The sequence below is a fragment of the Vespa crabro genome, chromosome 15 (assembly GCF_910589235.1).
Source record: "Vespa crabro chromosome 15, iyVesCrab1.2, whole genome shotgun sequence".
Taxonomy (NCBI): domain Eukaryota; kingdom Metazoa; phylum Arthropoda; class Insecta; order Hymenoptera; family Vespidae; genus Vespa; species Vespa crabro.
Window position 1 is genome coordinate 5,404,836 of NC_060969.1, and position 13,284 is coordinate 5,418,119.

At 42.9% G+C, this 13,284-nt stretch overlaps 1 protein-coding gene across 3 annotated transcripts in view; it reads left to right on the plus strand.

Annotated features, from left to right (window-relative positions):
- Window positions 1–13,284, plus strand: part of LOC124429482 (protein phosphatase Slingshot homolog 2) — a 68,159-nt gene that overhangs the window by 36,792 nt on the left and 18,083 nt on the right. For all 3 annotated transcript variants that reach the window (XM_046974817.1, XM_046974816.1, XM_046974818.1), the window contains 2 exons: window positions 10,466–10,644; window positions 12,379–12,444. In XM_046974817.1, coding sequence (XP_046830773.1) covers window positions 10,466–10,644; window positions 12,379–12,444 — 245 coding nt within the window. The remainder of the gene's footprint in view (window positions 1–10,465; window positions 10,645–12,378; window positions 12,445–13,284) is intronic.

Here is a 13,284-nt window from a genome sequence, read left to right on the forward strand (position 1 = left end):
GTTTTCGAGAAACTAGCACCAACGTATTTTCCTATCCATAATAGCTGGCTATTAATCGAATAGGACGTAGACCTTTCTAAAAGCATCGCTTCGAATTTCCTGCAAACTTCGATGTTTGTCCTTTCTCGAACAAAGGATAGAAGAAAGAGAACGCTCTCGAGAGTGTCTCCCTCCTCGTCGTCGAATGTTGCGTTCTAATGTAAGTCGTGGCATACTTTTGTCACGGTGAGGGAAACGTGACGTCGAAAATTGCTGGTGTCCGTTCCATGCTACACGTGACTTTGACAGCCACGTACAGTTCGAGAGAAAGAGACGGTCTCGATGATCACGCATTTCCATCTTTCCGTATTAATCTTTCTTCTTCTTTTCTCCTCTCACGTTCAGTCGCTTACGTAAAGTCCTTAAACAGAACGTTAACGGACGATTCCGCGGCAGAAAACGATGTAACCGGTCGACTTACGAGAGAGATTACAACGGTACACGCTCTCCCTTTCCTTTTGTCCCCGTTGCACACCGTACGACGATTTACATGGACGTTACGGTAAATTACAATCGCGTTTGGTAGCCGTAGACGCGACGTGTGTAACGTTATGAAACGAGAGCGAAACAGATAAATATACTACATCTACGTGCATGCTGCGTTTACGTACCTCTTATATTCCTGTGTGAGCTACGTTTCTTTTTTTTTCTTTCTCTCCTTCGTCTTTGCCTTTTTTCTTTTCGTTATTTCTTCTTTTCTTTTTTTTCTTTTTTTTTTTCTTTTTTCTTCTTTTCTTTTTTTGTTCCTTTCGCGTTTTAGGATCTGTTTTTTGGGAAACTTTCTATCTCCTTGCTAATCCATCACGGTTCGTATAGTCACGGTCGTTCTCGATCATTACGCGGGAGAGATTACGAAAGATTCCCCTTCAGCAATTTCGTTTCCTTTTTACCATTAGCAGGCTCTTGCGTACTTCCCCGAGAGATATTACGACAATATATGTACGGTATATCGTATCGAAAGTAATCGGTCATGGTCGACGATGAGTAAAGAAGAAGAAAAATATCATCTCCTTTTTCATTCCTCTTTGTTGTTGTTGTTGTGTTCTTCGAGGAATGAAAAGATCGAGCGCTCTGGAATATTTCTTTGGGTAGGAGCGGATAGGAAGAAAAAGAAAAAAAAAAAAGAAGAAAAGAAAGGGTATGGATTTCTTCTGACCATTTCGTTTTCACGATTACTCGTGTATGCTAGTGTTTGCTTCCTTTGCGCAACGTAACACCGGGTGTCAAAATATGCGCGAGTTGCGCTTTCGCGTGACATAATCCCGTTGCAAAAAGTGATTGCGATTGCGCGAACAAGTGGTGTGCGTGAGAAAGAGAGAAAAGTATGGAAGATACGATCCAGGACGTGGGATCATGCTGCTTCGTGATTCAGGCTAGCTAACGAGCGAGAGAGAGAGAGAGAGAGAGAGAGAGATATATATATATAGCGAGAGTGAATCTCTTTCTAAAGAATGATCTTTGTAATTTCATTTGAAGAGGATTACTCTATTTTTAATATTTCATAGATAGTAGGTACATCTTTTTTCCTTCTAATTTTTTTTTCTTTTTTTTTTCCCCCTCCCCGGAATAAATCCAGTTCGTACCGCGGGACGATATGATCGAGTTCGATATATCGTATATACGTGTTTATATATAACGTAACTTTTACCGTGATTCAGTCGGCGGCACTTTCGCTGATACTCGCAAAAGTGAAATTTCCATCGACGTAAGAGGTGGACGACGATCACGCGCAACGGAGCATTTTCCTTCTCTACCACTCTCGTTCCTATAATCGTTTTAATAAGAAAGGAGAAGATTCGTTGAGATTTTCTGGGCTATCTCGGGCGCGATATACGATGTAAGACGCGTTTAAGGAACGCGTAAAACCACAACTGCTGCCTGCTGTACAGAAGGGAAACCTGCTCGAGAAGAGGAGGAAGGCTCCTCGACGGCAGTTCACGGATGTTTAGAACAGCTCCTTCCAGGGCATTCCGTTCCACCTGATCCACTTATTGCCTATCCGTAAAAACTCGTTGGTCAACCGGTGTTCCGGAGAAACGTGGGCGAGTGAGAAAAATGTTGAGAGAGAGAGAGAGAGAGAAACGCTCCTGAAAAGGACGATTAATAATAATTCCAGATATTTCTTAGTTCCGTCTTTAATTTTCTCTCTCTCTCCCCTTTTGGAAAGTAACTCTCTTTAATCTTCAGTAATCAACGAATTGAAATTTAGCGGCACTTGCGTGCTGCATCGTTCGCGTGAGAAGAAGAAGAAAAAGAAGAAGAAGAAGAAAAAGAAGAAGAAGAAGAAGAAAACTTATCGTCGAACGCGCATCGTCGCTCGTTTATTCGACGATAGGCATTCTCTCGAACGCTTTAATCGCGTTCCCAGAGATGAACGAAGGAAATTCGTAACGGTATTATTGTGTAATGACTAAGGCGAACGCGCGTGCACGTTTAAAGAGTTCACGTGATTAATGCGAAAGACCACCAACGATAGAGTGAGAGACTTTAGAGGCGACAAATTAATTGTTTCGATCGAATTGCGTGGAGGAGGCATTATTTACAAAATTACTCGATGAATCGCTTTCTCTAGCGATGGCCTTTTCTAAAAAACAACAGTCCCGTTATCAACCTCGAGAGATATTAAAGATGACTCTCGGAGGAATGTTCTAGCAACGAAGTGTATATTATTATAAGTTAGCCGGGTAATAGAGGGTGATCCCGAAACGCGCGCGCTACTTGGCTTACTCGCGAGAATACAAGGAACGAGCGACATCCGATAAACTTGCTCCACTTTCGAAAGGGCCGCTACAGCAGAACAAGTAGCTCCGCTCTCCTCGTATCCTTTCTTTCTCCGGTGCTCCTTAACCGTCGTTGCGGCGGCCTCTCCACGCTTGGAAAACTGGTTCGAAACGAGCTAAGGAGTTAAGCCCGGGGTAGGAGGGGAAAGGGTTAACGCGACACCTTTCGACGTTCCAAAGAGAGTGGAACAATGGGCATACTTGGTTGAACGCCTGAAATATCCTCTCGTTTTCGTACTTTCCTCCTACTAACCGAGTAGATTCTTTACGATTGTCTTTTATCTTGCCCCGTCGTTTCAAACTGCTTTTTCAAACCAGTATTTAGTCGACTGGTTTCGTTTTCATCGCGATGCGATTTGTAGATTTCGTCGTTTACGTTCGAACGCAAAGAAAAGAAATCTCGACGAAGAGAAATACTATTTCGAATTGAAAATCAGTTTTGGTATAAGAGGACTAAGTTTATTCCTCTTCGATTTCTTTCGGATCGAAAACGGACGGATGTCTGCGGTAAGCCAATCGCGTGAACGCCAACTCTTCGACATCGCTCTGCGTGTAATTGGATCGCCATGGGAAAGTTCAAAGCCCTTTCGAGTTGGACTCTTTTTCTTTTTTTCATCGAAGTTTAGCTACCAACGAAGACGACTGGCACTAGTTTGCCTTTTCTAATCGCGCGTTTTTTCTAGAGCAAAAAACGATCGGACTAATCTCGCTGAGATTCGTGTTAAAAGGGAGAGACCTACAAGTGGATGATGATGATGACGAATGGAGATACAAGAGTGCATTTTGTTAATGATCAAGGTCGAGAGTCTCGAGAGCAATCGCGCGTGATCGCCACAAGTGTACAACTTAAGAATTAAAATCAAATCACCTTTCATTTTTTAATCTCACATCGTTTCTATACGTACATATAACATTCTCGTTACGAAACAATGCAACTTTGCAACGATTTCTTCTTTCTACTTTTTCTCTTTCTCGGTAGCAATTTCGGTTTAAGCGTTTCTTGTAACAACAAACGAGTTCGCGAGGAGTACGTTGAACTCGGTCTTCTTACGAGAAAAGAATAATTTCACTTGGGATCTGAAAAATCGCGGCCTCGATGCGTCATTGTTTGCATTTCAGAGGGAGCCTCGAAGGAGGCTGCCTGCTTTTCGTCTTGCTTCTTGTTAAGAAAAAAAAAGAAAAAGGAGAAAGAAAGAAAAAAGGGAAGAAAGAAAGAAGAGAATCTTTCCAGATCTACCTGAGTAGTCAACGAGCTCCGGCCGTGATTCACTTCCTTCCAGTGATTCGGCACAAAAATAACACGCAAATTCTCTCTCCCTCTCTCTCTCTCTCTCTCTCTCGACCAATTTAATTGTTTTTTAACGCCCAAAGTGTTCTCGATCTTCTAAAGAAACGCGTTTTTTACGAGAAAATAAAACTCTCTCTCTCTCTCTCTCTCTCTCTCTGCTTTGCATTGCTCTTCGAAAGGAGAGAGCCGCTCTCGAGAGAACGCATAGGATCCATATTTGGTGGAAGAAGCTCGCGCTGAGTCAGCAGCATCGTCAAACGTTCGACTTTTTAAGGGCTTTCTTCGAAGGATCGATAAAAGACTCGAACGGTCGTACCTCGCACGGAAGCTCATACGAGACGCCCACAAACCGGTACCAAGTCGAGGGGAGAACACCTCCTCAAGGTCGTCTCGTTTCCTTTCGTCTCTAGCACAAAGATTTTTCGACGAACGTTTTCTTACCTACTTCCTTCTCAAGGAGATATCGCAAATCGAATCGCCGTGCACCGCGCGTGAAAAGTGGATCATCTTAGATGCGTTGTTCTTCTTCTTCTATTCGTTAATTAATTAGAAATATATCATTTCGCTGCTCGCTTTTAATACGCTCCATCGATTCGTCTTTGAAACTCCTTTCAGATTTTATTGTCCAATCGGTAGACATTATTGTGTGCGCTCGTTAGGGAATAGATTGGTCAGAATGGAAAGTGGGTCATTGGAATATTCGTTAATTAGACGTTAGGAGTTAACAACGAGGTTATAATCGGTCTCGTCAATTCTATATCACCGTTTTATTATCCGTACGTTCTTCTTCGTCGAAGCTCGAACGTTCGCGTACCTACGAGGATCACTTTCACGTGGACGGGATTCACGTTGCAACTCGTGGGACTCTCGTGACACCAGAGGATCATCTTAGGAATATCGTGACGAAGGAAGGCATTTTCTTTTTCTTTTTTTTACTTATTCTTTCGATCTTTCATCTTTCTGAAGAATTATGTATAATTTCCTGTCTACGTGGTTACCAAGAGAATTATTTCAACTCTCGAAATAAGATCAATCTAGGCTGTGGAAGCGAAACGTGACGTTGCAAAACCGGTCAGCTCGGTAATTCAATGTCGAGTGTGACTCGACGAAACTCACCTCGAGTTCTTCAACTCGACGTCGAGTGACACTCGACGTGCCTCTCTTCGTACGCTTTATATCCGCGCGAGGTTGCAAACCGCACGACTAGGAGGACCGATTCTCCTCCTTCTATCTCTTTCCGACGAGAAGATCAACGTGACCTTGGCTAACTCGAGCGATGTTAAATCTCGGCCGGCCCTGTTCAAGGTCACCCGAGGGTAGAGCGTAAAAAGAAGAAAAAGATATTCGTCGTCGCTCGTCGTCGCTCGTCATCCTTGTTTTCTTCTTCCTCTGCTTCTGCATCTTCTTCGTCATCCTCATCTTGCTCCTTGTTGATGCACGCTCCTGAGCTCTCCTCGAGTACCACCGTCTGAGTATAGGAGGAATGACCGTCTGGAGATGTTATCGTCCTCGGCTCTAACTGCGAGTTACGCCCCGGGCTCTTTGCGAACTCCTTCTCTCTCTCTCCCTCTCCCTCTCCCTCTCCCTCTCTCTCGCTCTCTCGGCGACAGCTCCGACACGTAGGATGAAGCTTCTTCTTTCTTCTTTTCCGTGGACCGTTCGATGACTCGATTATCTCGTGGGCGTGTAACGAGCCACTTTTACGGCGGATAAAATGCCATCGCGTCGAGTCCTTCGGTATTGAATGGACTCGGTTAGCTAGGCTTCATCATCAGGGTGGTCGAGCAAAGTGCTCTCGTTGCAAGCCATGAAAATCTTTGCGAATGAAGGATTACAACGTTTCCTTTTCTTTTTTTTCTTTTTTTTATCTTTATTTATTTTTCTTTTTTTTTTTTTCTTTTTTGTACAATCGGTAACGGTCGATAACAGTAGACTCTGCCTCGATCCAGACGCATAAAGGAAACCAGAAGAGAAGAAGGATGGATAGAGATAGGCTGTATGAGTCTCCTCGCGATCTTGTATCTCGATATCTCGGTACACAGACACGTGTTTCATATATCTCCATCGTTACAAGGCGCACGTCTATCGGCGAAACAAGCGTATGCATCTATGTACGTATATACCTATGCATGTATGTATCTATGTAAGTGGGTCGCTCTATGTCATACGATTATGCACGTAACGCTCGATACCTTAGCGAACTTACGTTCGCCAAGAGAGAAACGCTAGATCGTGTATAAGCATCGAGAGATATCGATCTGACGTATCTCGCCACGAGACAATACTTTGCTTTGTGTGTATACATAAATCGTTCGATTCTATGGAAAAGACGAAGCGTTCTTTTTTGTTTTTGTTCTTTATTCGATTTCCCTTTTTTTTTTTTTTTTTTTTTTTTTTTTTTTTTTTTTTTTTTTTTTTTGTAACCGAGAAGAAAAGCAATCGTTCTTCCTTCGAACTTGATTTATAGCTTAACGAGATATCCAATTTGGGGAAAATTTTACACGTCCCGTACACGTGTCGCGATGAACGAAGAGAATAATTATCTTTATGACTTTCGAGAGATCTCGTCCAGCGAAATCTCCTTATTATTTATCTACTACTATGTGTGTTTTAACAGCGATTGTTGTTAATTGGGGAGTGCGATAAAGGAGAGCCCAGGCAGTCAACGTTAGTCGAATTACTCCGAGAGAGTTATGGTTAATGGCACTTAGCAAACTTTCACTTGCCTAATTTATAGCTACTCTTATCTTAAGCCTATGTAATTTAGAAAAATAACAAAATTATAATTATCTTTCACAACGAGTCGCTAGGGTTTTTCCAAAACGTGCCTTTCGTAACTTTGATAAAATAATCGATCGAGAACAATCGGACGGCAGAAAGTTTTCAACGAAAGAAAAGAACTATGATCGATGAATCGATGACGTTTACTTTCGATCAAAGTGAGATCGAAGTTTCTCGTTACTATCACGTAACAACCAGTGGTGGTGGTCTTTCTGCGTGATGTTCATCTCACGGAGAAATCTCACTTGAACTTGAGCCACGATTATTATATCCTTGTTGTTCACGTAATCTTCCCGGCTAGAAAGAAAAAAGAAAAGAGAGAGAGAGAGACATAAATTTTGCGCCATTTCCTTCGAGGGATTTCTTTGTTATCTGAGCGTGGTGCTTAAGCCAATCGCCATCGTCGGAGGAAATGAAATATGTTTCATATGGTGTGTCCCATAAAGAGCCAGCTAATTAATCGTTTAACGGGGTTAAGTGCGCGTAATTACCAGGCCCGGAAGTGGAAGCGTATACCTTCCCCCTCTTCCTCCTTTTAACATTGTTGCTTGATATAAGTGAGATCGTTTCTATTAATTATCCCATAATCGGTGCGTCCACCGCGGAAGAAACTTTGTTAACTTTCATTTCCACTTTCCTTCTCTTCGTAGACTTACGTGTATTCCTATTAATTCGATTAATTTTCTTCGTTTTTCTTCGTAAAGAAACCGAGACGCAATCGTTATCCAACTACCGGCGTGAGTCAGAGAGATACATACAGCTCTCACCAAATCTTTCTTTAAATGGAGAAATACGATAAGAAGGCGAGAGAGGTAATAAAAATGGCAGGAAACGATTTCCGATTATTTTAATTAATAACTCTGGCTGCCGTCCGATAGGAGGCAAGAGGAGTGCCAAATTAACGGCTTTTTCCGCCTTTCCCTTTTCTCGACCGACGTTCACGACCGGCGTCGTTGTCGATAGAACTTATTCCATCGAGCTAGCTTTCGCCCTACGTCATCATCTTCCCTCTTCTCCTTTTTTTACACCCTCTTTGTTTTTCCATTTAGGACGCGCCTATGTGTTATTATCATATCCTGCTTTCGTGTCTTCGTTCACAATTGCGCGTCATTAATCGACAATCAGGAAAACGCTTTCCCGAGGCTCTCCAAGAGGATTAAAAAGGAAATCGTCGGGTCGACGCTCCCTCGCGCGAGAAATCATGCTTCTTCGTTTCCTATAACGCCTCTCTCGTGCCGGAGATAATTTATTTCGTGCTCCTTTTTTGTCTCCTTTTTTGTCTCCTTTTTTTTATTGTTTTCTCGAGATATTAAAAGCTATTAATATCGACTCTCTCGTTACAGAAAAATGTCTACCACTTTATTGGAACGTCGAGAAAAAGTGGAGGAATACGTTTGAAGAAGGTGTTGGTTTCATCTCTCTCTTTCTCTCTCTCTCTCTCTCTCTCTCTCTCTCTCTCTCTCTCTCTCTCTCTCTTTAGAGCCGCACCTGAGAATCGTTCGCGCCTAATTGCGCCGTTGTAATCGGAGAACTCGAAGGAACGTTATCCATGCGGCTGGACGCAAGCAGTCCACCGTGTCCCCGACTAGTTTCTGCATCCTCTCTGAACCAACGATCACTCTCATCTCGCTGCAAGTTTTTTCTTCTTTATTTTGTTTCCCTTCTCTCTCTCTCTCTCTCTCTCTCTCTCTCTCTCTCTCTCTCTCTCTCTCTCTCTTTCTCCCTCTTTTAAACGTCAGTAAGAAAGGAAATTTGTGACCGACCGAGCAGAAAAAAATCATTCGAGTTTAACAAGCGCAAAAGATAGTCGTCAATGATTTTATCCGAGCGCGTTCATCTGCAAATCGTTGACCCGAATCGTTCTATAGCACTCTCCGCGAGTTAAACGAGCGTGATAGGAGAAGTAATTATGGAGGGAATAAATACGAGTACGACGAGCCTCTCCTTAAACGATAAAAGGTGAATCGCGAAGTGGAATATCCGTCTTTGCCTTTATCTTCCATGCTGTCTTTCTCTGTCTCTCTCTCTCTCTCTCTCTCTCTCTCTCTCTCTCTCTCTCTCTTAAATGCTAAAGCCTCTCAAGAAACCGTAACATCGAATGAAATCATCGACCAACGTCGTTTAAAACGTTTAGAACGTTCGATCGCTTCGTTCGCTAAACTACGACTCGGTTATTCGACTTGCGTAAGAGGGAACGTTTCGAGAGATTATTAATCTAACCTATTTTTATTATTTCTTCTTTTTTCTTTAACTATCCTTTCTACTCTTTAAACGAGTATAGACCCATATCTCTCTTTCTCTCTCTCTCTCTCTCTCTCTCTCTCTCTCTCTCTCTCTCTCTCTCTCTCTCTCTCTCTCTCTCTCTCTCTCTCTCTCTCTCTCTCTCTTTATTAAAACCGACTCGAACTTTCACGTGTCTTCGAGTCCGTTTCGTTTCATTTCGAACAACAATTTCTTGATTTCCTCTACTCTACGAGCGATATTTCATAACGTATCTACGTATATACCTATATATACGTACATAGGTAAAGAAATTAGCCGTATAGATATTATCATGGTATAAATTTAAAACGGATTATATATGTACACAATCGCGTAATAATCGTACGTGCTCGGTCGATGATTTTTTTCCTACGTTGAAATTCCTCTTGAAGGAAGTTGTACGATAGAAAGAGATAGATGGGGAGGAGAGAGAGAAAGAGAAATATATGAGTCATTTATCGAAGGTTTCATTCCGAGTAAACCGATAACGATTTTCCGCACCTGCCTCTTATTTCGCCATCGCGTTCGTGAAAATATTCTCGAAGAAGTCGTTCACCGAGTCGAGTTACGCTCGCACCGAGACCAATCAAAGCCTTCTTTATGCGATATCTTCCGACTTATTACGCGAATGATCGAGTCTGCAAGCGATACGACTTCTTCCTTCTTCGTCCTCTGCAATTATCTTGGATGGCGAAAGAAACCGGGAAACAATTTACGGAATATCTCGAGAATAAGATAAAAAGAAAAATGGCCAGTAAGGAGGAGAGAGAGGGAGGGAGAGACAGAGAGAGATTATCATTTATTAGTAACTTTCTTAGCTATTACATAGAATGTCAAATGGAAAAATACGAGAGAGACAGGATATGACTTTCTCTCTCTCTCTCTCTCTCTCTCTCTCTCTCTCCTCTCCCCCCCACTCTTTGAGTAAAATAAATCTTGCTATCGATGAAAGTAAACGACCGATAGTCGTCAAGATCCAAGAGAGGAAAAAAAAGTTTAATTGGAAGGAACAGAGGGAATAGGACGAAGGAAGGAAGTAACACGGTGATTTGTGGTTGTTGTGCAATTTCACTTCACCCAGACGCCAACGTCTTGCATCTTGTCTTGCATCGTGTCGTGTCGTCGACCTTTAAAGACGACTTTTACTATGCGCCAACGACGACGACGACGACGACCATGTAACGTAAAGTTCTACGCGCGATTCGAAAGATGAGGGAAGCCTCTCGAAAAAATTCTTAGTAGTTCGCTGAAAGATTTTCCTTAGAAAATTTTTATCGGAAAAAATAAAGAAAAATGTCGGCGTTTGTTGTTCCAGGCGGTGAAACTGGAGTCGGTACATCCAGGAAGGACGAGATATCTCGTCGTGGTATCCTGTACAGGCCGACAGGATGCCGAGGAAAGTTGCCTTCTCGGTATCGATTGTCATGCCAGAGCAACCGTTGGTCTTGTCCTTCGAGTCCTAGCCGATACTGCCATTACTTTAGACGGCGATGGGTAAGTCAATTTCTCTTAATTCTATTTATCTCCGATCCGTTATTATAATCGTTGACGCTGATCGATCTCAAGAAAGTGGATGTACATTCGTGCTCAAAGTGGAAGGAAAATAATGGCCGGCTCGTTTGGCTACCGAGTGCTGCTCGCGAGGCTAGCGCGAAGGTCAACGGCGTTCTCTCGTTCTCGTATGCGGGCATAGGGAAATGGAGCGCGTTACCGTAAGGTAAGTAAGGGGCAAGGTACTTGACAGGTGAACACCAAGGTCAGCCTCGAAGGTCGCAAGCCAGAAGTCAATGGATAAATTCAAGAGCTTAGAAAGGGATTCGTTCTCCCCTTTTTCCGAGAAAAGGAATTCGCGTTCGTTCTTTGATAACCGCGTTTAACGGACGGCTCTTATTACCGTTCGAAATTCCGCGCCCTTCGGCCAAAGATGCGCGATCAAATTTGTTCCTGGAATGCTCTCGCCTGCCAAGGGGTTAACTGTAATCGGCGGAGAGAATATTACGAAGTTAACTGAGAAGAAGACCGGTCGTGTTCGGTACGTACCTACCGAGGAAGAGAGAGAGAGAGAGAGAGAGAGGAAGATCGAGACGATAACGGTGCGATCCTGCAATTTTTTTTTTTTTTTTTTTTCTTATCTTTCATTTTTTCTTTCCTCTTCTCGCGCATCGAAAAGAAGGAGCATTTTTTCTGTTTTGGTCTCTATTATTAGAGGATCTCTCTGATTATACAATCGCGAAATACGGACGTTAATTAATTTCAGTAACTAATTGAACGAGAATTATTCAGAGAGAAAGAAATTGCTTAGAATGATCGAGAAGAAGTAGATTTTCCTTCCGTTCGTATTTGTGTTCCGAAACACGCCCATACCACGACTTCCCCTTGCGTTGTTACGAAAGAAAGTACGTCAGGAGAGCGAGCGTAACACGGTTCTTAGACCGAAATTGCGGCATTCGGATCACGATCGCGAGAGAACGACTAGTCGCGATCCGCTAGGAAATGTCGCTCATCGACGGTAAGATAATAACCGCGAATTTTCTCAACGGGCATTGTTGTTTCCTTGCTCGTGCGTGCACGCTAACGACGACTCCTCGTCGTACCGTTTCTTCCACTTTGTGATTTTAATGGGACAGATATCGCTGTCGAACGAGAGCTCATATTGAAATGGGAATAAGAAAAATGCATTTCATTGCAATGAAATTTGCGTCATTCGTTTATTTATTCTTTCTTGAGAAACCGATCGATCGAGTGAGCGAACGAAAGTTAAGACATTGATCGACGAATCTTCTCCATTCTTTTGCTTAAAGCGTAATTAACGTTTGGATTAACGAAGAGAAAAAAGGAACAAATCTTTCGATCGTCCTCGCGTGTCACGTGCATTTTTTTGCATCGTTATTGCGTAAGACCGAGAGGCGTATCGAAGCTCGTGCATCGTCTAAAATGTTGAAGCAGCGCGAGCAAGTCTGTGTGCTTCTCGAAATAGCAGCAAGCTAACTACAAAACCGGCCGTTGTAGAGAGGACCGTTTCGTGTCGATATAAAATAGCATCGAGTCGATGCGACGACGACGACGACGACGACGACGACGACGACGACGACGACGACGACGACGACGACGACGACGACGACGACGACGTCGACGACGATCGATCGAGTCACCCTCTATTCCGTAAGGTCGACTTTGCTCGAAGACACGCAAATATCTCACTTCCGGATTCGTTTTTCTCTGTTACAGGGGCTTCAGCGTCAGCGTTTGCGGTCGACAGCACATCTTCAAGCCGGTCTCTGTTCAAGCCATGTGGTAAGTCTTTCTAATAATAATCAGTGATGATTATTTATTTCCTCCTTGAATTACAAATATTTTCTAATCTAATCCGATGGTATTTTACAAATACACGAATCGCAAAAAAAAGAAACAAAAAAAAAAGGAAAGAAAAACATCGTTCGAAATAAGAAAGAAAAAGAGTTAACTCGGCGTAACTCTCGTTACGATCAGAAATCGAATTAACGAGCCGTTGTGTTTTAATGAGAGTTCACGCGAGACTGTAAACGTTTAACCGATAACGCGATTATCCTTGCACCTTGGCCATTGTCGCGGACGGTAATAAGCATGACCGGTAGATAGGACGGTGCAATTAACGAGCGACGATAGTAGACAGGAGCCAGACGACTAGCAGACGCTTCTACGGACTGCTTCTCGTACGCACACCTTTGAAGAGCATATTTTTCAAAAGAAATTCCGAGCTTAAAAGCCGGAAGGAAATAAAAGTCGTTTCTTAGAAATCGTTCCATCTCGGTTGGACACGGCTCGCGTTAGATTCGATGACCGTGGCTAAAGAGATAATACCGCGTACAATTATACGTAGACCGAGCGAGGTGAGAACGACGAGACACCTACATACGCGTTAAGAGATTCTCGAAGGAGGAAAGGCCAGGCACGTGGGTAGAGTTCATTGATAGCACGAACAAAAGCGCAAAGGCGTTTCTTTTCTTTTCTTTTCTCTTTTTCTTTTTTTTCTTTTCTTTTTTTTCTTTTTTTGATTTCCTCCTTTTTTCTTCCTTTCTAATCGAAATTCGGCCGTCGGGAGGAAATTTGTAGGTAAATTTGAAGTAGCCAAGGCCAATCAAGGAAAAGGGATGT